The sequence below is a fragment of the Notothenia rossii genome, assembly GCF_949606895.1.
Source record: "Notothenia rossii genome assembly, chromosome: 9".
Taxonomy (NCBI): domain Eukaryota; kingdom Metazoa; phylum Chordata; class Actinopteri; order Perciformes; family Nototheniidae; genus Notothenia; species Notothenia rossii.
In genome coordinates this window covers 67,674,013-67,694,669 of record NC_136907.1, presented here as the reverse complement: position 1 = coordinate 67,694,669, position 20,657 = coordinate 67,674,013, and the positions used below count along the sequence as shown (strand labels likewise).

The following is a 20,657-nucleotide window of genomic DNA, read 5'->3' as shown; positions in this document are numbered from 1 at the left end:
TCTCTAGGATTGGCCAGGCCATTAGCAGTCTTTGTGAAGAGCCACCACGTCATGTGAATAGTTTTCCGGCTCACCCGCCCAAGAGCATTAAAATGACTTCTTATTTGTGAAGCAAATGTTTCATTTCGGACCGACAATGATTTTTTTTTAATTGTGACTGAGATACTGGCCATTCTGCTGATTATAAAGTTCCTTTCAGATTCTGTGAAACAAAATCTGACACACTTGTGCCTGGTGAAATGAACTGCAAGTGCCTCCAGACTGAGATCCACAGCAGTAAATAGGCAGGAGGGATCGACTCTGGGTTTTGCAGAGCGGTGGAGAATTTTGCCGTCCTGAAGGTCCTTCGATCGACAGCCACTCAGCGGCATGCCACACTGTCCCCATACCGGCAGACGGTCTGAGAGGCTCCCATGATCTACAGTCTCACTGCAAATCTACCACTTTAAATCACTCCTCACTCCCCAGCCTGCAGTCCACCTTTTATACCCCAGCGGACACTTCCCCTCCCCCTGAAACGCTCTTTTCTGTACGATGTAACCTGCGAGGGTCCCTTTACACACGGCAGTAGCAGTATCGCCCTTTAAACAGGACGGAGAAATGAGGATAACGACCATCAAATTCTCTCCGGCGGTAATTGGCAGACGGCTCCAAAGTGACACAAACAAGCTGCCACATTGAAGCTGATGACTCTGACTTTTTCAGCAGTTTCACTTGGCAGATACGCAGAGGAAGAAGCGGTGGCTGAATGAGCCGTTTGGTAATTAAAATCCATTGTTTGCAGAGGGAAATAATAGGGATCAAAGGGCCTTGTATCAGCGAGGGCCTCCCCCTAAGCACAGAGACAACAGGCCACATGCCCCAGAGCAGAGCAGAACATGTCTAACAGCCAACTCGTTAATGGTGGGGGATTGGGCGCTTGTATGAATCTACTAAACATTACAGATAAGGCTCCTTACAAGCGTCCATGTATTCCACAGAGGTCTGCGATTCTGCAGAGCTTCTCCAACAGTTTTGCATGTAAACTACTCAATTCAAATAGTGTCATGCATTTTTACAAAGGATGAGCTCGGCCATTGTCAATTTTCTTCAGTATTCTTTGCATGTTCGGACACAAGGCTCCACACATGCACAAGCACACCAAAAGACACAAACAAACACCAAACCTTATCCTCTCGGACCTGCGATACTGCATTTACATGGGAGCCGCTGACTTCAGTGTCCGTCCGAGGTTACCAAGGTAACATGGCCTGCATTATTCAACAGATAAGCTTGGTTTGGCTGTGAGCATCGGTCTGAATGTGTCCCTCAGAGTACATTAGGGTTACTAATACCCCATCCGCTGACAAAGGTTGTATACGTCTGGACATGCAATTTTGTGAGTGATTCATCAGACGAGGTGCTCGTTGAAAATGTACTCAGTGAGATGTCCTCTTGGGTTGCGTATTTTCTGAAAGCATATTTACTGCAGGGTCTGTGCTGATGTTTTCGTCAGTTAGGAAATAAGCAGCACACTCAGTGTTTAACAATAAGCACAAACCTAAGTGCTGTCACTGATGTTAAGGGAGTGTCAAATTCAAAAATGAATTCCACTACTTATTACAAAACATCGAGTACATAGATAAACTACATTTGTTTTTAAATGGAGGGGGGGAGGGGGTATATTAAAGCTGCCTGACAGCTGTGCTGTGGAAATATATCACCTGGCTCTGTCATATTTATTACCTGCTTTGCTGAGGCACTTAAAGTGCCACATATAAATCCTGCTCTTTCTAGGTTTGGCAAGTGGGCAAAAACCATACCATCAGTGCTTATAGTGCGCTCACAATGCAAGCTTTTCTCTCTGCATGCTAAAGTCACTTTCCCAAAAGCTCTTTATGTCCTTGAGTCCCTTCAGTAGGAGATATGCCCCTCCTCATCCCTCCCTCCATCCATCCCTTGATCCCTTGTTTCCTCTTTATCCATCCATCCTTCCCTCCCTCTGCTCCCCCCACCCCTCCCTCTCCCAACATGTGCTATAGCAACATAGCAGCCGGGACTCAATGTTTCAGCATGCCACAGGACAGACATAGCATTACAGCATGGCTGAGCTTATCTATTGGCTCAGAGCCACCGTTGGCCCGGCCCTAGGCGGAAGTGTGGGCGTTCTGATTGGTCACAGGGGGATTGGGGCTTGTATCAGCTTGTCCTCTGGCTGATCTGTTGGACTGGTCCCAGCTCAGACAGAGGTGGACACTGGGAGGGCATCAAGGATTGGGCGACTTTTCAATTAAATCACACTGCATGCTGCAGCACATTCGCTCTCCGAGTGGACCAGCCACTGCACTACAGCTTTAATAAGTACACTCAAGCCACAGCAACTTAATGAGTCTAATTGAACAACTGAAGATAATTACAGATATTACTAAGGAGACATGTGTAATAAATCAGCAGGATCCTTCTCTCTAGACATCATAGAGTATGTTATTATTGACTTGTCCAACATAAAAACATTACCTCTCATCGTAGGCTACAAGAACTCCGAGTGCAGTTCATCTGGATTCCAAAGGTTACTTCCACATATCTCCACAATCACTAATCTTTTAATGAATTACAGCCGGGGACCCTTTCCCCGGACCAAGTTTATCACCTTCACCCTCATGCCATCAGGAATGATAATAAATTACTGCAAAAAAGTCGAGATCATGGGTTTACACTGTAAAAACAACATATTCTACCATTGTGAATTCCATCTACCAGCCACTGACAGATACATGTTCATATTCACCAGCAAATCAAGGATAAATCATTTTTGTGTATGAAATGTTGCCACCGATATATTATACCAGCATTTGGCTTGTGTGGCTGGTGCTAACTTCCAATGTTCCTGCATTTGAGCATATGGTGACAAGGAGGAACTCCTATATTGTCCTCAGCAGCTACAACACCTTACCCGTCACCTCTCTTGATGTCACGGCTGGTGCATCTAGCCGTCTGCACCTGTAATCACTCATAAAATCTTAACGCGTCTACGGTCAAACGTAGGGTGGGTAAACATAACAATATAACCCGTGCACAAATGTTCACGCATCTTTTTGAGTGCCAAATAAATATAAGTTGTAAGCAGTATACTGTGGGTGTGCCTCCAAGATAATGGCCCTACACATGATGCACCCCTGCAGGGAAGTATTTGTGCAGTTTGTGAGTCACTTAACGGTAACATGTGGCGCCAGTAAGGCACGGTAAAAGATCAGAGGCAGGAGAGGCAGAGGAGCTTCCCCTGCAGTGAGGCTGGAGGGAACAATGGGCTGCTGGATCAGAGACTGACTGCCACTGGCTTCCCCCTCCAGCACGCAGGTAGGCTGGCCCATTCATAAATCACTTTTATTCCTCCAAGCGCTCAACAGCCTCACCTCTTCAAATGATGCACTGTGTAAAAGGGATGAGGAGGGAGGGGCTGGGCGGGAGGTGTGGGGGAGGGAGCGGAGAGGAACTGACGAGAGAGATAAAGTGAGCACGAGGAAGAGCCAGGCTGATGGAAGAGGAGCGTGGAGGGTTACTCAAAAGGCACAAACTGGACTCATTAGAAATAGCTCTAATCCGTCCATGATGTTGACTGGTGGGCGGGCACACAGATGGGAGGAATTATGACGAGCTGAATGAACGCCCTAGACTTTACTAGGAGGCTTGAATCAAATCAAAATGAAAGAAAAAAAACTCAAGACAGAAAACGTGGGCTTCATCACCACCTGAAACAGAAATACCTGACTGTTCAATCTGAGAGGAGACCAGGGTGTCATTTTTTTGTGAGCGCACAAAGTCCTGATCAAAATCCTGCTGCAGAGAATCATCCTGACAGCACGCTGCTGCCACTACGCTTTAAGGTGTGGACTGTGTGATTCTGCCAGTGGGCCATGTTTGACTTTACTAAACACAGCATTCACACGTCGACTTACCAGCAAGATAGACATTTCAACATTCTTATAAAAAGTCTAAAAACGCTACAAAGTGTTAAGAAACACAATCAGGGCAAACAGGCAAGTGAAACGGAATACACCTGAAATTACTATTAGTATTATTTGTACCTCATTTTGATGACTTAATATAACCACAAGCAAACGGCTTCAAATATAAATGTTTCTACAAGAGACGTGTTAACTATAATTTTTTTTCCACCCACAAAGCATCTTTTCAACAATATCCAAACAGTTGATCTCACACCATGCCGTTTACATTATCAACATTTGAAGAGAGGTACGTCTAAAGCGGTAGTCATAGGTAGAACAATACGTCCCACCCCTTCATCCAGTGAAAGAAAACACATCCATTAGTCGACCCTTTTCTTATTGATCGATTAACTGCTCAGCTAAACATTCAGCCCGTGCTATTCATCATGGTGGGAAGATGTAAGCCATGCTGCTTAGTTTCGGATGCAGATGGGATGTTTGGACGTAATTGAGATTAAACTGGTGGGTTGGGTGGCTGGGACAGGCAGGGTGGAGACTCACTGAGGGGGATACACAAAACACACAAGGGTGTCGTTGGTGGAGATAGAGAAGGGGATTAATGCACAACATCAAGTTGAAACGCACATGTACAGTAAGTAGTGTGTGTGTGAATTAACATGTAGTAGATGGAAAGTTCCCTATGGAGGGGACACTCAATGTGGAGTGGTGTGTAAACTGAGTCTGTAGGGCAGTAACAGGTGGACAGGCACAGTTGCCATTCATAAAGCTGCAATTCAGCATTTTACATTGGCCATGTAAGGTCAAGTTCTGAGCAGACACATTAGCTCGGGAATCCATTTTGACTCGTGAATGGTCAATTTTTGTAACAGCCGTAAAGATAAAGTAATCGAAAAGCTATAAATTGCAGTGACAATACATTAATTAAATTGCACACTTAAATCTCTGCGGTATTATCTACGCCATGAAAAAGGAGATTTAACTGCGGGTGAGTGCAGAATGACTGGGAGCCTGTTAAAACGCGTATCAAATAAAGTAGCAGAGAATACCAGGACATTTCTTCTGCCTCATGAAAATACACTTTGACGAATGATCATGGTGTATTGAGGGTGTTTGTGCATTCTCACAATCGCATTCACTACAAGTCAAATGCCACAGTCTGGTTTCCATACGATTACTTTAAAGAAAAAGAAATATAGCTTCCACATCTTGGGGCACTCTGCAGTTAAAATGCAGGAGGGGGAAGTAAGTGCGTGAGTTGTCATTGAGGTATAAGAGGAGAGAAGACGAGTCTGAAAAAGGCAGGAGGGCACAGAGGACATTGCTTGCGTACGGTATAGATGTGCCCCGTGATGAGACCAACTAATTAAACAGATTCTTCAGTGGCCGCGCCTCGGGAAAGCTTGAAAAAGACACTTGAAAATTAATGGGAGCTCAAAAAGGAGAGAGGGGGAGCAGCCACAACTTTTCAGTGCGTCAGAGGTGAATTTCGCCACTTGTCCTGCATTGCCAAAAGCAGTATAAATAAATGAACGGGAAAACACAACAATATTTCCTGCTGTCTCACACCCTCCTCGCTACACGTTTACCCTTTCCCTTTCTCCATTACTCGGGTGCGCAGTTCTTCTAAGTATAGAGGTGAGCAGACGGAAGCTCTACCATAAGCAGTGTGTTGCAGCTCTATTTTAAAATAAGAATGATAGGGACTGCGGGGGGGTCAAAGGGACACAGAGAGTGAAGGGGGTGGTATCAGAGGAGGCGGTGGAGTTGGTGGTGAAGGACGTAAAGCAGGGGAAGGTGGAAGGGGGGGGGGGGGGGGGGGGGGTGGATCAAGAATATACAAGTGGAAGCACGAGAGACCACTTTATTTGGAGCTACTAAAAATAGCGCAGCAAATGGTAGCGGGGGCTAGCTGGCCTAACGCTGCTCTCTCCTTGCAGGCCGGTGGAATCGATAGGCAGGGAGCCGTAAGGGAGGCTTCCCGGAGCCGGTAGCCAACAGTTGCAGGGGGGGGGGGGGGAGGGGACATGGGAGGAGGGGTGAGGCAAGGAGAAGAGCAGAGTGGAGTGGAGCGGAGCAGGGAACTATTTTTTGCGCTGCTTGACTAAATATGGTCAGGGAGGTGGTGAGACAAGACACAGGAGCAGCCCGGCAACAGGGGCCGAGGCATGCTTCAAATGCTTGGCTTCCCGCAAAGTGCTAACCGTTGAGCTGCTTTCTGTGGGGCGGGGGGCCGGTTGACCTCGTGTCCCTAATTTGCTACCGCCGTGTTCTCCCTGCCCTCTTAACTGCGGCAGCATCTCCACTTGATCTTATCCAAGTGAAAAAGGTCACCCCTGGAGATGCACAGTCTAGAAGCTGCATACTAAAGATTCACAAAAGAAACATTCCAACGCGACATTAGTCTCCGGCATTGGAAATCAAATCTGCATGTCTCGCAAGGGACTTTTAAAAGTACAGCTGTCTTCTAGCGCAGAGACACAGCCACCTCAATCACAATTCTGCTCTAAAACATCCAGTAAAGTCGCTGTTCTTAGCCGCTGTATAAAGTTCCACTGAATAATAAAAGCACATTTTAAGAGTAGAATGAAGCTGTGTGTGTGTGTGTGTGTGTGTGTGTGTGTGTGTGTGTGTGTGTGTGTGTGTGTGTGTGTGTGTGTGTGTGTGTGTGTGTGTGTGTGTGTGTGTGTGTGTGTGTGTGAGAGTGTGAGTGTGAGTGTGTGTGTGTCGATGGAACCGGAAGAAGGCAAGGTGGGAGGACGGTTGGTACACGTTCTGCCTCCTCCAAACGACCGGGGCATCCTCCTAGCTCTCTCTCCCTCAGAATGCACATGATGGAGAGGAGAGTGCTGCAGTTTCCCCCCCCCCCACCCTTTCCCCCCTCTTCTCTCTCTGCCTCCCCCTTTTTTTTTTTTTTTTCAAATGGCAGCTCTTCATGTCAGCCCCACGTCTTCCTCTTCTATAGGTATGACTTGTGGTTGTATGGGAATGTGTGTGCATGTGTGAGTGTGTGTGAGCCCGCCTTCTCTCCTTTTCCCCCCTCCTCCCCTCACTGACTCTGGCACTCAACCCGCCCGCCACCACCACCCTTCCTCCTCCTCCTCCTCCTCCTCCCCCCAATCATAGAAGCTGATTCAGCGAGTCAGGCGTGCACCCGGCACACACGATGGCTGCAGCAGCTGGAGCGCTCTCTAGGTCATTATGGCTCTCTTCACTACGGGAAGAGGAGGAGAGGAGGGGGAGAGAGAAGGATCAGCTCAGAGAAGAAACTGATCCGACAGGTAATATATATGCTCTTCCTTCGTGTTCGGACGGAGTTTACCCCCGACGGGCCTCGATGTCTCCCGTCCTGCCTCTTCCCTCTCTCCTCTCTCCTCTCTGGATGCGATCAGTTATTAACCGCATGGTTTGCCTGTGAGTCGCGTAGTCGTAAGGGGGAGTGGAATGCAGCAGCAGCACTGGGACAGAACTTAACCAGAGACCACGTTTTTCTCCTCTCTTGTCTTAAGAGAAGGAAAGAATTAAAGGCTTTATTAAAAAAAAGGGGGGGGAAGTATGGAGAGGATGCAGGAGGAGGTGGAGGAGGGAAAAGGAGGATGGGGAGTTGCTATGGTCCACATGGATTTTAGCCCTGTTTTTTTGCACTCTCCACTATCTCTCTCATCTTGTTCTCCCTCCCTCCCTCCCTCTCTCTTGTCTTGCAGTCTTGCACTCTCCCCCTCTCTCTCTCTCTCTCTCTCTCTTGTGTTCCTGGCACTGGCCGGACATGCTGCAGCAGCAGAGCTCTTTGGCTCATTAGGCTTCATGGTTGCAGCCCTGCCGCTATCTAATGACGGACTCGTTAACTCAGACCTGGACTGGTGTGGAGAGAAATTCCCTTAGGAACAATTCGCCCTCTGCGTCCGACACCTTCCAAGATGCTTTTGTCACCATCAAGGATACTATATATACCAGGACTTTCAATGCACAATATTTTGTCTTTTTTTAAAATAGCTTTTTTTTAAAAGATCACTTTTCAATTTAATAGTGGGGCGGGGGAGGTCACTGGCATTCTTGATTGATGGGAGGTAAGTTTGAGGACGCGTCACACTTTTTGAGTCCAAGGTTGGCCGATTGGGGCGGAAGGATGGGAATGTGGCGACCAGAGGGATGACGAAGCATCAGAATAATGAAAGCGGGCAGGTCAGGAGTGCTGAACAGGGAGAAAAGCGGATTGACAGCAAACAGCTGGGAGAAGTGTATTAACACAGATGTGAGGGGGGGTGGAGGTGAGGATGAGCAGGAGGGGATATTGGGAAGCAATGGTTGGTTGAGTAGATGTGTGTCACCGGCTGAACCCACAGCACTAAGGCTAGTAACCCAGTTTCTTGTCTCCCGGTGTAAAGGATGGCTATAGGCTCGGCAGGGCATGCAGGGCACACAGTGCTGCAGTGCTATCGCCCACACCAGAACAGACAACAAGCAGAGGGCTAATTCACGTTCCCCAACCTTCACCCCGCTGTATGTAGGAAGGAATTTCACCCCCCCCCCCCTCTCTCCTATTTGCTCACCCTCTCGGGTGGCTGTGACATTTCCTAAACAGGACGTCACACCTTTAGGACCGGGCTCATCCACCAACTATTGCCTTCAGTTCAACCTATTAAAAACCCTTCTACTGCAAATACATTGCAGCAATTTTCCCAATTACCCAGTTGTCGTCCAGTAACCAAAAGTCCCCAATCTAAAATAGTCTTCCCTAATCTATTTTCTGTTTTACACCCATTGCCTCAGCACCTTTTCTGCTGGCCAGCTAAGTGTGGTTGCAGGCAGTGTCAACTTGTGGAATGTGTTGGTCTGGGGCAAAGATTCATTAGAGACTTGCTGAACAATTCTCGTGAGCATGCAAATCATTATTGATCTGTTCCACCCCCGTTGCAACAGAACAGCAGGTTTCTCTGTAAAAACACAGACAGGTGAGGTTGGATCAGAGGAAATAGGAAGCGAGAGAAGATGACGATTAAAAACAGTGATCTATGTGTGAAAAGACAGAGAACACGGTCCAGAGAAAAAGGGGGGGTGGGGGTGGTGGGTGGGGGTATAGCCAGAACCAATCCACAAGTGCTGAGTGGGCATTAGCGCCTTCATGTGACCTATGGCCTGCCTCTGCGCCTAAAGCCCAAATCCTGCTCACAAAAGCTTCCTGTTCCACTTGGATCACCCTCGTTTTCAAACATCAGCAAGCGCTCCCACTGGGGACGTTGCTGACACAAGAGAGACGGGGGGGGGGGGGGGGGAAGAGCCACATATTGGTCAACGTGAGAGGTAGGAGAGGAGAGGGGATATAGAAAGTGGGGGTTGAAATAGGAGAACGACATGGCGGTGAGGGAGGCAGGCTGAAAGAGGAGTGGGAGGAGAGAAGGGAAAATGTTTAGTGTGTCAGCGGGGCCAATCAGCTTATAGGTGCACCCCTGCTCCCAGGACTCACGGTCCACAGCAGATGATCATCATACAAGACGAGGTGCACGCAAGGGCACCTCACACCATGGACTGTCCATCAAGGGAAAGCTCGTCCTATCTTCGCTGCCTTTTTTTTTACCAACCTCTTAAATCTACCTCCTCAACATTTTTCCTGGAAAGAGAAAAAGACCACCTTCAAACTGCAGTAAAAAAAAAAAAAAAAGGGAAGCTGTATTCCACTCCTTAATCCTCCTGGATTCTCCCAGTTTTCTGGAGGACAGCGGGGGTCACCGGGACAGTCAGCTATGGTATGGACTGCAAAACTTCTGTTATGTTCAGGGGCGGGGGGGAATGGGAGCTCAGCCTTACATGGCAACCAAAGGAAAGCCTTGAACTGCATGTACACTCAAAGTCACCTTACAGTGCACACTACCATACTTGGGAGAGAAAACGGTGAGGAAAATGTTCTGCTCATAACTTCCTGACCTTGGCGAAAGGTGAGGCAATTTCATACCTAAGATTACCTCCTTGGTGTACATACTTCTTTATGTACCCATATGAACATATGATAGCTATGGAATGTAAAGAAGTATGTATTCTTAGTGGGGTGCTTGTCCTCGATCTGGGAAAATGACATTGGACAGCAGTGTCTTTGTGCTTTCAAGATTGTTAATACGACTGTGATCATAGTGTGAGAGAACACAGCAGCCGGAGAGAGGGAGAGAAAAAGAGAGTATGGATGTGAGTGGTAAGGCTCATACATTAGCTATACTGTCTCTGGGCAGTCTCACTGCAGCAATATTCGCTGTAGGGAACTTGCTGCTTGCTCAAACTGGCTCACTTGGCCAATAAAAACCTCTCATCCAAGATATACCAACAATTAAATTGGACAACTACATAAGATAGCATTTATTGATAGCAATCATGTTTTGAGCTTTCTCTGTTCACAATTTGAGTGCACCGATTTAGCCGCCTACACCAACTATGGGCAAGAAGTCGCCTTGTGACATTGCCATATGAACAGGGCCTCCTTTCATTATTGGGCGATTTTACTGCATTACAGCCCCTTGAAATTCAGCCAGCTGCAACTTAGAACCAACTTTGGCGAGCAATGAGAGGTAAGCTGGAGCTGCTTCTGACCATTAATACCATAATCTTATCCAGTGCGCCCACAAGGCTATAGGGGAAAGAGAAAGCAAAAGGGGTATATTTTTTTTTTTACTATGCAACTAAAAAAGGGAAAGAAATAGTTGCTGAGGAGGCAGAAATGAAGAGAGACTGACGTTGCAGTTGCTGCCCGAGCCGGCTCTATCCTACTGCTGTATCATATGGCTTCCGTGTTAACAATCGTGTGTGTTTAACTATGACTGCCCTGCCTTAATGCCCCCACCCCACATCAACCCGGCTGCCCCGCGCTCCCCTCCCTCCCTCCCTCTGATTCCTGCTCTCATTGTTCACGTTTGCTATGCTTGCCAAATGCTTTGCTGGGCTGCATGGCAGTCAGATTAGACCATCGAAAAGTGACAATGCAGGATCATGAGTCAACTCTGGCCCGTCAGCTGGTTCCAATTGTTGACCGCTTCAAACAAATAAAAGGCAACAGAATATGGACAGAGGCACAGAGAGATATGCAGCGAGGGGGGGGGGGGGAGGTAGTCGTTTGCATGGGGAGCTATTCATATCTAGCACTTTCACCTATTCTGACCCCCTCTCTGGCCTGTGCTCTGATCATACACGATCCCTGTGCCAGGTTTAGCACAGGTTTACCTCTCTTTAAACCCTTTTGAGTTACATACAAAGCTCTCTAAAGGTATTTCTCTCCACTGCATTTTGGCTCTAGTTTGAAAATCCATACAGAAAGATTATAAATAACGATGAGAAATCTGATAATGACTGGCTCAATAAAACCTAGTATAAATATACAAATACTACACTTGTATTTAAATTGCTTCACCATTCAAAATTTGGCCGGGAAGTATCAGTGCCTACAACATTTCTCCCGCAGTAGAGCAAAGAAAAGGTGTACGTACGGCTGTGTAGTACGACAGCTCTGTTCTAATGAAATACAACGCACTTGATCTGAGCTGATTAATATGCCAAGCAGAGGGCTGACTATCTAAGCTGATTGGACATAACTGATACAAACATCTCAAATCTGAATTGTTCACCAAGTGTACTGACAAAAGTAGCCTATTCGTCTTTACAAAGAAGGCCATCTCTAATGTAAAAAATCTGAACATCAGAATTAAGCTGTTTTTTTAACCTTAATTTCTTTAAATGTATGTCCAATATTCATACCCATCTGTTTGTCATGATATCCTGTCTAGCTCTCTTTTCTGTCAAGCCATCTGAGGCGTGTCGGGGTGCCTGGCTTTGCACTGCGTGTTTCTCCCAGCCCCTCAATAGCAACGGCCTGCTGTCTGAGTGACAAACACAGCAGATGCTGACATTATCAAATGCTGAGTGCCTGTCGTCCCCCCTGCTTTTGCCCTGTTATGGCCCTCAGACGAGGTGAGCTGCCTGGCCACCTGACTCTGAGTGACTGAGGCACTGCGTGTGTGTAAGCGAGCGAGTATGAATGTGTATGTTACAAATAGACCTCCCTCTGGTGTGCCATATCAAGCTGGCCCTACATTGACCTCCATCCTGTCTACAAGCAGAGCCGTATATCACTCAGCTGTCAGTGGCACTCGGAGAACCTCATTCGGGCCTTGACAGAAAAGTCAATAATTATAACAGCTGAGCTATGTTTTATATTCCTCTTGCTAAATAGTGTCAAAAGAACACTTATTGCAGTTAATGATAAGGAAAGCTGAAAAAAGGCCAAATAAATGTCACTTAACTGCAACTTAGTGCTAACTAAATAAATAAAATATGGAAGCTGTTTGATGTTTCTCTAATAGGAGGAAATTGATATTGAGCTAATGAGTGATAACAACTAGCTTAAGCTTCAGGCATACATAGACAAACATTGAATCAAAGTACTTTATGTCCTGATTTTTTTTCTGAGGAAAAAACTGTACTACTGAGCCGTGAAAGAAACTAAAATAATCTGCTCTCAGTTTCTGTTCAAACAGAACTCTCTTCACTACAAATCAGTCTCGAGGACTTAAAATGACTGCTTCAAATTAATGTTGTGACTTGACACCCCAGAGTGCTGCCGTAGGAGCATGAGTGAGGGAGTGTGTGTGTGTGTGTGTGTGTGTGTGTGTGTGTGTGTGTGTGTGTGTGTGTGTGTGTGTGTGTGTGTGTGTGTGTGTGTGTGTGTGTGTGTGTGTGTGTGTGTGTGTGTGTGTGTGTGTGGTTATGCCTCTGCATTTGTCTGTTGGCCGTCTCAGTGACCGCAGCGGCAACGTGCTCTGAGCAGGGCCCATCTGTCAGAGCCTGTAATTGCTTCATGACTTCAGGACATTTGACTCAAGTGCACTGCCACAGATTATTATTATCCTTTTCTCAGGGAACAATTTTTCTCACTCTCGGGAGGGGGGGTGGGGGGCGAGCATAAAAGTGAAAAAGATATCGAGGAAGATAAATAGACTGCCTGGGAGGCGGAGAAGGAGAAAGTTAGGTAAGGTTGATCAACTGTGCCTCTGTGTTATCGGTGTGGTGGGAAACGTGTAATGTGCCGAGTGTAATGTATGTCACAGAGTGGGTGAAGGTGAACCGGCAGGAAAAGAAATAAAGAGTGAGAATGAGCATTTGGTGTGACAACCCCTCATCGCAGGTTGTAATAAGATGTTGAAATGCAACGTGGCCTTTTTTCTGATACTACTGAAAAGTACTGCAGCAGAGCCTTCGAGACACTTTCCCTCCACAGCACTTCCCATGTCCGTCCGTGAAACAGTGATTCCACAATGCTTTGCTAAAGCTGGTAAAATGGAACCAAATCACCTCTTGAATGGATTTGGTCCCCTTCAACCAGCTGTAGCTATGCTTTGATGACAACAGGAGCTCCTTCTGCTGGGACGCCTTCAGCACAATCACTGTAATGGCAGCGAGCCACGTCAAGCTGATGACTTTCTTCTACCAACGACAACTAAAGTGTACAGTAATTGTCATGTCTTGTTTTTCAATAATAAAGAAACCAATACCAGCTTCAAAATGTTGCTTTGGTCCACTTTCCTTTCTGCGTGTTACCTCTCTGTCTCCTGCCTCGGGGATTGATATTCTGACCACACTATCAATGGCTGCTTCAAAAATAGCAGGGGGTGGATGTGCAGCGTGTGCGCTATTTCAGAAACACGGCACTGATATGTCCGTACAGCTGTCTGGCTAAGACGTGTCCTAAACAGTCGATTACACTGCGGGTGGGAATAAGCAAAAGAGAAGAAATAAAGGGGAAAACAAATGCAGCTCAGCGGGGATACCATTGCGAATAAAAAGGGGAGAAAGGGGGCAAATGATAGTTTAGAGACTACACGCAACACACACATGTAAAACGCTTGGCCTCCTTCCCCCTGAAGTGTCCTGCAGTGATGTTGGAAGAGCTGGGGTGGATGAGAGCCAGATGCTCAGAGGACAAGAAGAACTAAACGCACAAATCACAGAGCGCTCACAAACGGCTACAGTCTCACACATCCAGTCGCCGTTACTGCAGATCTAACCCAAATTCCCGTCACACTGCGTCTCCCTCCCTTTATTTTCCCTTCCTAATTTGGTGCTTAACGCCATGTCAAACAGGCCTTTTGTTAAACTCAGTGAAAAAAGTGAATTTAGTTTTGAAATTGATGTGAACGCTTTCATTTGTCTCATCAATCGTACTGATATGAGAATGTGGGTAGAGCATTTACAAATTATTTATTTAATTCATAGTGAATAGCACTCCATTCTCCATTTATTTTGAATGTAAAGTGTTCTCCGTTGGACCAATAACCATAAAATCTATTCGGGTAATGTAAAAGACACGAGCTTGCTCAATTACGCTGGTCTGACTTGATTAGCCTAGTCTGAAATGAGCAAGAGAGAGGGTGAAAGACTCCTAATTCAATCAATGGCAGCCTAGAAGAACGTGTGCATAAAGCGGCGAGCCACTAGAAATGCAAACATTTGACCCATTTTGCAGATTTGCCACTGCGGACCAACACAACTATTTTCTTTCTAATTGCGATTCTGTCTCAATATAGCCCTTATGCTGCTGCCTATTAGTACTGCCATTATATTGGGAATACTGCAATTTGGAGCACAGTGTGAATGATTGCAGAGCGCTCGATTACCATATGGGGTTTTCCTATATGTAGCCATTATAAAAGAAAAAGCTGAGCACTGTATTAGAGAAGGAGAAGGGGGGGGGGGGGGGGGGGATATTACAGGGAGGTGACACGTTAAAGGGTACAGACGGCCGCTGCAGGGCTTGTTTGGAGATGGTTATGAGTCATGGGCTATTAATCGTATTGTTTACAGTATTGTAGCAGCTACTGGCATCTAGCCGCCCGGGGGAAAGACACAGAGACGAGCCAGGCTCCCCCTTGCAGGCTCGTGCTGCAGTAAACACACACGGGGTGAAAACACAATGTGGATGTCCGAGGAAATCGACACGTTACTGGTTATAACAGCGCTTTCATTTTTAGTAGCAATTGTAAAAACTTAACTAGGTCTAATTTAGGAGGACATGCCTTTACCTTCTAAAGTGGGGGGGGGGGGGGTGTGTGTGTGTGTGTGTGTGTGTGTGTGTGTGTGTGTGTGTGTGTGTGTGTGTGTGTGTGTGTGTGTGTGTGTGAGTAATGAACAAGGTGAAATATAGCAACGCTCCCCAGCTCCTGCAGCGCCCCAGTTGGTACACTTGATTTGTTTGTGTATTTGGGACACCAGGTTGAAAGATTAATCGATGCCCCACAGGGTTCTTCCTATGTGTCTTCCTCAATCTTATGTCCACCCCTGGAACACCCAACAGCGCTCTTAAAACACTCACATAAGACACATCCCACACTCACACCAGGGACTGTGACGCACTGTAACTTTGTTCCTCCCTTTGTTTTTTGTATTGGAATATTTCTGATTTGAAATGATAAATTAGATCTGTTCAAGCAACGTATGCCAGAGCATTCTGTTTCAGTGCTCAATCTAAACAAGAGGCGTGGACCTTCTATCAGGAAGCGATAATACCATCAATCACTTACTAGAGGGGCTTCATATAAAATCCCTCATGCAATGGCCTTCCGATCAACTTCCAACTCCAAGCACCACCTCATGGCCGTCGTCAAATGCACCTTTTTTGAAATAGGGTTCTATGGCTGGAATTCCTTTAAGCACTCAATCGAAACAACTGCCTTTCCACTGAAAACACGCCAGACAAGGTGCTTTCATTTCAACCTAGGGAGAGATTTTCGAGGGCTTTAGGACTTGTGGACTGTCTCCCCGATATTGCAGGAGCTCGAGCGTGAAATAAAAGTAAATGGGCAGACTGGAGAAGGCGACATATATCTTCGTTTCTCTGAAGGCAAGGGGACAGAGCGTGGACCCGAGCGACGCACACACAAACACAACAGGAGCCCTGATACAGAAAATGCTGTGCTTCGGCACTTTTTCCCCGCTAAATCAATATAGTCCCACAGCGGAGCAGCTTTCTGCTCCTCTACATTCTGACTGCTGGTTTACATATACACATTACACACCCATTGCATTTTTATATTTGCACTGCAAGCTATTTTCTTTACACTCTGCCAGTCTCCGACCCTTACTAACTAACTTTAGTATTATTCATTAAAGTTTAAACGCTATGCAATCAAATTCAACACATCAGCCTTGTAATATGTTTTCTCTCACGGACTACAAAGTCAGACCCCGACTGCTGACCACATGCTCAATTCTGTGTGTGTTTTTTTAACGTTGTCATTGATCTCGTATCATTTGAAAAGGATTTAAGATATGGATTCATCAGAAAGACCCTTATCTATATAATTACATTTAATTGTACAATTTCAGGGATCATCAACTTTAGAAAGAGCTGCTGAGGGGATCGAGCAAACTTGTTCTGTATCTTTTATAAAAGGTAAACACATTAAAAACTCATTGTGAACTCATGTTTACTGTTTTTGTGCATTTTATGTACTTGTGTTGCTGTTCATTTCTTTTAGCACCCTTTTCTTAAACGATTGTTTTAAATACAAATGCTATTCGGTGTTCCACAGCCCTCTGACCACAGTTTGCCCTCATGCCAAACAAATGAATACCAGCAAAGGGGAATGACATTTAGTCTGGGATAACCACGCTCAGACGCAACCAACCATAAGCGAACACACTGAAAGCGTTGAGCACGGGATACAGCTGTTAACTTCCCCTAGTAACCGCTCCAGTTTATAACACTGACCCTGTAGCATCGATGCCCATCAATTTAAGAGACCCTGCATGATCGACCTGATCCAGAGCGCCATCTCGCTGAGCCATCTTTAATATGCTCATGGTTGAGAGATAAGAATAAAGCAGCGAAAGAGTGGAGCAGTAAGCTCCTTCAGACAGAAACACTGACGGCCAAGGACGAGGCGACCCGCTTCAGGACAGCCTCACATCCCAACACACGGCAACAGACCAGCATTACAGTAAAAAGAAACAACAAATGAACTTCAAGGGCTACTAACTACACTAAGAAAGAAAGACAAAACAGATGCTTTCAAGGCCTCAAAGGTAGTCTAATGTCAATTGGAGACCATACCATCTGTTGGGGAGTTGGATGAAGCCTATAGGCCTGCTTCAAACTTCAATCAATGTCGGACTAAATTGAAATCCCAGAGTACATTTCATAGTAGGGTGAAATGTGATCATTTAGTTTTAATGGCTTTAAACTACTTTTAAATGAAAGTGGAATCTGTGGAAGAATTTAAATTATCCCCATAAACTGGTACATTTACATTAGATTTACTACGGCAAAAGACGATTCGAGAATTTTAAGAAGAACATCACACATGACTGAAGTAATGCGTTACATAGGGTTAGGGTTCAGTAAATACTGAAATGCAATTTGAACGCTATGTTACGGCTTAGAACACATTCAACTATGCGATACCAAGAAAAGGATCTTTTTATACTCGAGAAAGCGTTTGAAGTCTCATGCTTATACACTTCTGATTTCTCATTAAGATCATATGCCAGTTAATCCTAATGTGTCGGTTTCTGACAATGACTGGACCTATTTTGTGTCCTTGTTTAAACCTGAGTCCTCATCTTTTATACCAACAGAGGATGATTAAGTTACGGATTAGTAGTTACAGATTAGTGGTTCTGTCACTGTCCGGTAATAAACTAAAACAGGATAGTCTTGTGCTCGTAGTTTTAAATCATATTCTCGAAAGGTTTTAATATTGTTTGATGATAATACACTCTCAAATGTCTTTGAGTAAAAGCAGTTTCAGTTTGCCTCTATATTTGATACCAAATTATGCATCAGTTTGAATTATAATTTAATGCTCGAGCCTAAATAATCCAAACAACATGACCGGAGTACTGAAAAATATTTCTTGGTTATTATTTAAGGCTAGACTCTAATGTAATTTAATCTAATCTAAAAAGTATCAGTATTTATATTGTCTATTCAAATGAAGGACTCTGATAATGAATTTGTCAAAAAAAGAAACCGTGTTTGGACACTTCACATATATATTATTTTGAGAGTTTTGGTATTCAGCATGTCTGTACGTAATCTATTGAAAACGTTAAGCAGCCATTTATTGAGATCTTTAAGTTTCAACAGATTCCACTTAAACATAAACCCTGTCCCTCGTTGACTCCCGAAAGGTGTGACAAGTAGTGGGAGAGCGGGTGAGTGTCTCATACCTTGGGTTCCCTCGCAGTGCAGCGTGATGCAAAGCATTGAAGCCGTTATTGTTGGTGATGGTGACATCGGCCCCAGCCTCCAGCAGCACTGACAGCATGTCGTCTCTCTTCTTGCTTATGGCATCGTGCAGGGGTGTGTCCCCCTCTGAGTCCTAAAAAAGGGGAAACTTGTGTTACTTACTACTCCAGTACTAATGTGTGATTCAAACCCTGCCTCAGACAACCTCTCTTCTCTCTACTGTGTCACAAAGAGATCTCTGCTCATTTGTAAATAGGCTGCAGGGTAAGGTACCTGAAGGCTCGGGTGGCAGCCAAAGTCCAGCAGGGTCTTGACAACCTGCAGGTGTCCCTTGTTGACAGCTATGTGTAATGGCGTCTGCCTTCGCTTGTTCCTGGCATTCAAGTCAGCACCGCCCCTCTGCAGCACCTCAATGACAGAGCCCTCATCACCGAAGGCTGCGTGGTGCACTGCCCGGTCTCCATCTTTGTCCTGAGAACAGTGACACACCCGCATAATGACTCAGTCTTTTGACCGTGATAAGACTTGTTCCCCCCCTGTATAGTGGGCTAAGATGCCTTTATGGCAAGTAAGATTACATAATGAGAAGAGAGAGGAGACATCCATTTTAATTATACAAACCTCAGCTTCCAGGTCAACGTTGTGTTTGAGCAGCAGCTTCAGCACATCCACGTGTCCATTCTGACTGGCTGCCTGCATAGCAGTGTGTCCCGCACACTGCCCGTTCACCTGTCAACACATCAAGAGAGCGAATACGGCTGCGTGTCAATGTCATGTTTAGGTAAGCATCTACTCAATTAGCCGTTCACCTGAGGGGGGCTCAAAGAATGACCAAGGTGTGTTTAAGCGCCTGTACGTGTGGATGTGCGTGCGCGGCTTTGTGTGCATGTCTCATCAGCAACTGCAGCACTGCAAAAACTCAGATCATAAATATTAATGCGGTGCTCCTTTGGGAGTGTCGAGACGTCTCTTGTCCTGGCAGGCGGATCACTTGGCCGAGCTCAGTGTGCTCAGCTTTAAGCAAATCATTCCACTGAAAGGCAGTAGGGCATGTGGCCAGCCTTCGCCACTGACACACTCATTCACTCTGTTGCTCTCCGAGTGGGGACAGGATTGCAGACCTGACGTAACCACTCCTCATAACCCATACGGGGCACACGCTTTGGTCCTGTGGCTAATGGGTGTTTTCCGTGGCTTGTAGACTGTGTCAGAACACAATCTGCAACCATATGGGGTTTGTAGATCTAATCTTGATTTCCTAGAGTGAATAAAGGTCTGTGCTGCAGTGCACACCAATGCTCCTTGGTGCCTCCTCTGGGCCCAGCCTTAATGCTTTTCAGATAGAGAGAGGAGGAGCAGGAGTGGGAGGATCTCATAGCCCTTTCCTGGGAGACTCTCAGCCTCCTCTATATACTGAGAGCAGAGCTGGGTATATTCCAGCTTCAATTATAAATGTACTCGCATCTTTTGAAAATATTCAATAGCAAAAAAATACTTGTTGTTCGTCAAAAACACATCTAGAAAACCCCAAAATACAGAGCGTCGAGCACTTACGTCCACTTCGGGTCTCTTGAGGATGTCCTCCACCTTGGCCAAGTCGCCATTGGCTGCTGCCTTGACCAGCTCCTCGTTGATGTCTCCGGACTCTTGTGTCTCAAATAGTTTCTTCAGTAGCTGAGACAGACGCTCTACTCGGGGACAGGACAGGGGGAAAGCAGCAGAAACAGATTGCGTGCCGGTGTCAGAGAAACAGGGAGCGGTGATGACAAAGAACCAAGACGACACTCTCTCTGTGTCAGCAGTGCCTGTTCACACTTACCTCCAGAGGCGTTGCTGACAGCCGAGCCGGAGGGGGCGATCTTGGTGACGGCGGCGGGATTGTACGTCCAAGAAGTTCCACAAACCTCGACCTTCAGGTCACTGTCGGAGTAGATCTGCTGCACACGGCCCACCTTGCCGAGGGTCTGTTGGTAAATGTTGCGACAAACTCATTAGTACATGGAGGGCGGCTGTCTTTGGGCTGTGCTCGGTGTAACAGAGCCTGTAAGTGGCAGAGCGAAGATGGAGGGGGATTGTTACGAAGGGTTAGGGTTAAAAAAATGTGAGGGTGTGGGAAAAGGATAAAGAGGACTCAACAAAGCAATTGTCAAAACCAGAGCAGAAACAAAAGCATGTGTCAAGAATAAAAACTGACAGAAAATAATATGTATTCCAGATTCAAGCGGTTTCATTATTGAGAATACATGTACTAGCACAAGAAAGAACAAGATGAATGTAAGAGAAAGAGACCCCTTCTGCCGGCTGGACTATTCTTCATCTGTAAAGGCAATACAGAGAGGACAGCGCAAAATGCTTTCCAATTTTGAATCATATCATCTCGATCTGGGCGATATGAGAAAGAGGCACTTTGAGTCTGTGGAGCGGGGTCTGTCCTGGAGGATGCCATCAATAACGGGGACTGCTGCAGTAGAAGCAGCAGCGGGCGACAAACA

At 46.0% G+C, this 20,657-nt stretch overlaps 1 protein-coding gene and 1 long non-coding RNA gene across 8 annotated transcripts in view; one reads left to right on the top strand and one right to left on the bottom strand.

Annotated features, from left to right (window-relative positions):
* Positions 1-20,657, bottom strand: part of mib1 (MIB E3 ubiquitin protein ligase 1) — a 49,006-nt gene that overhangs the window by 16,466 nt on the left and 11,883 nt on the right. For all 7 annotated transcript variants that reach the window (XM_079650201.1, XM_079650202.1, XM_079650204.1 and 4 more), the window contains exons 8-12: positions 19,985-20,129; positions 19,720-19,853; positions 18,787-18,894; positions 18,439-18,636; positions 18,147-18,298 (exon numbers count right to left, since the gene is read on the bottom strand). In XM_079650201.1, the coding sequence (XP_079506327.1) occupies positions 18,147-18,298; positions 18,439-18,636; positions 18,787-18,894; positions 19,720-19,853; positions 19,985-20,129 (737 nt within the window). The remainder of the gene's footprint in view (positions 1-18,146; positions 18,299-18,438; positions 18,637-18,786; positions 18,895-19,719; positions 19,854-19,984; positions 20,130-20,657) is intronic.
* Positions 6,963-16,219, top strand: LOC307019362. Its single transcript, XR_013802634.1, has 2 exons — positions 6,963-9,688; positions 13,198-16,219. It is a non-coding gene; the product is annotated as an uncharacterized lncRNA (long non-coding RNA).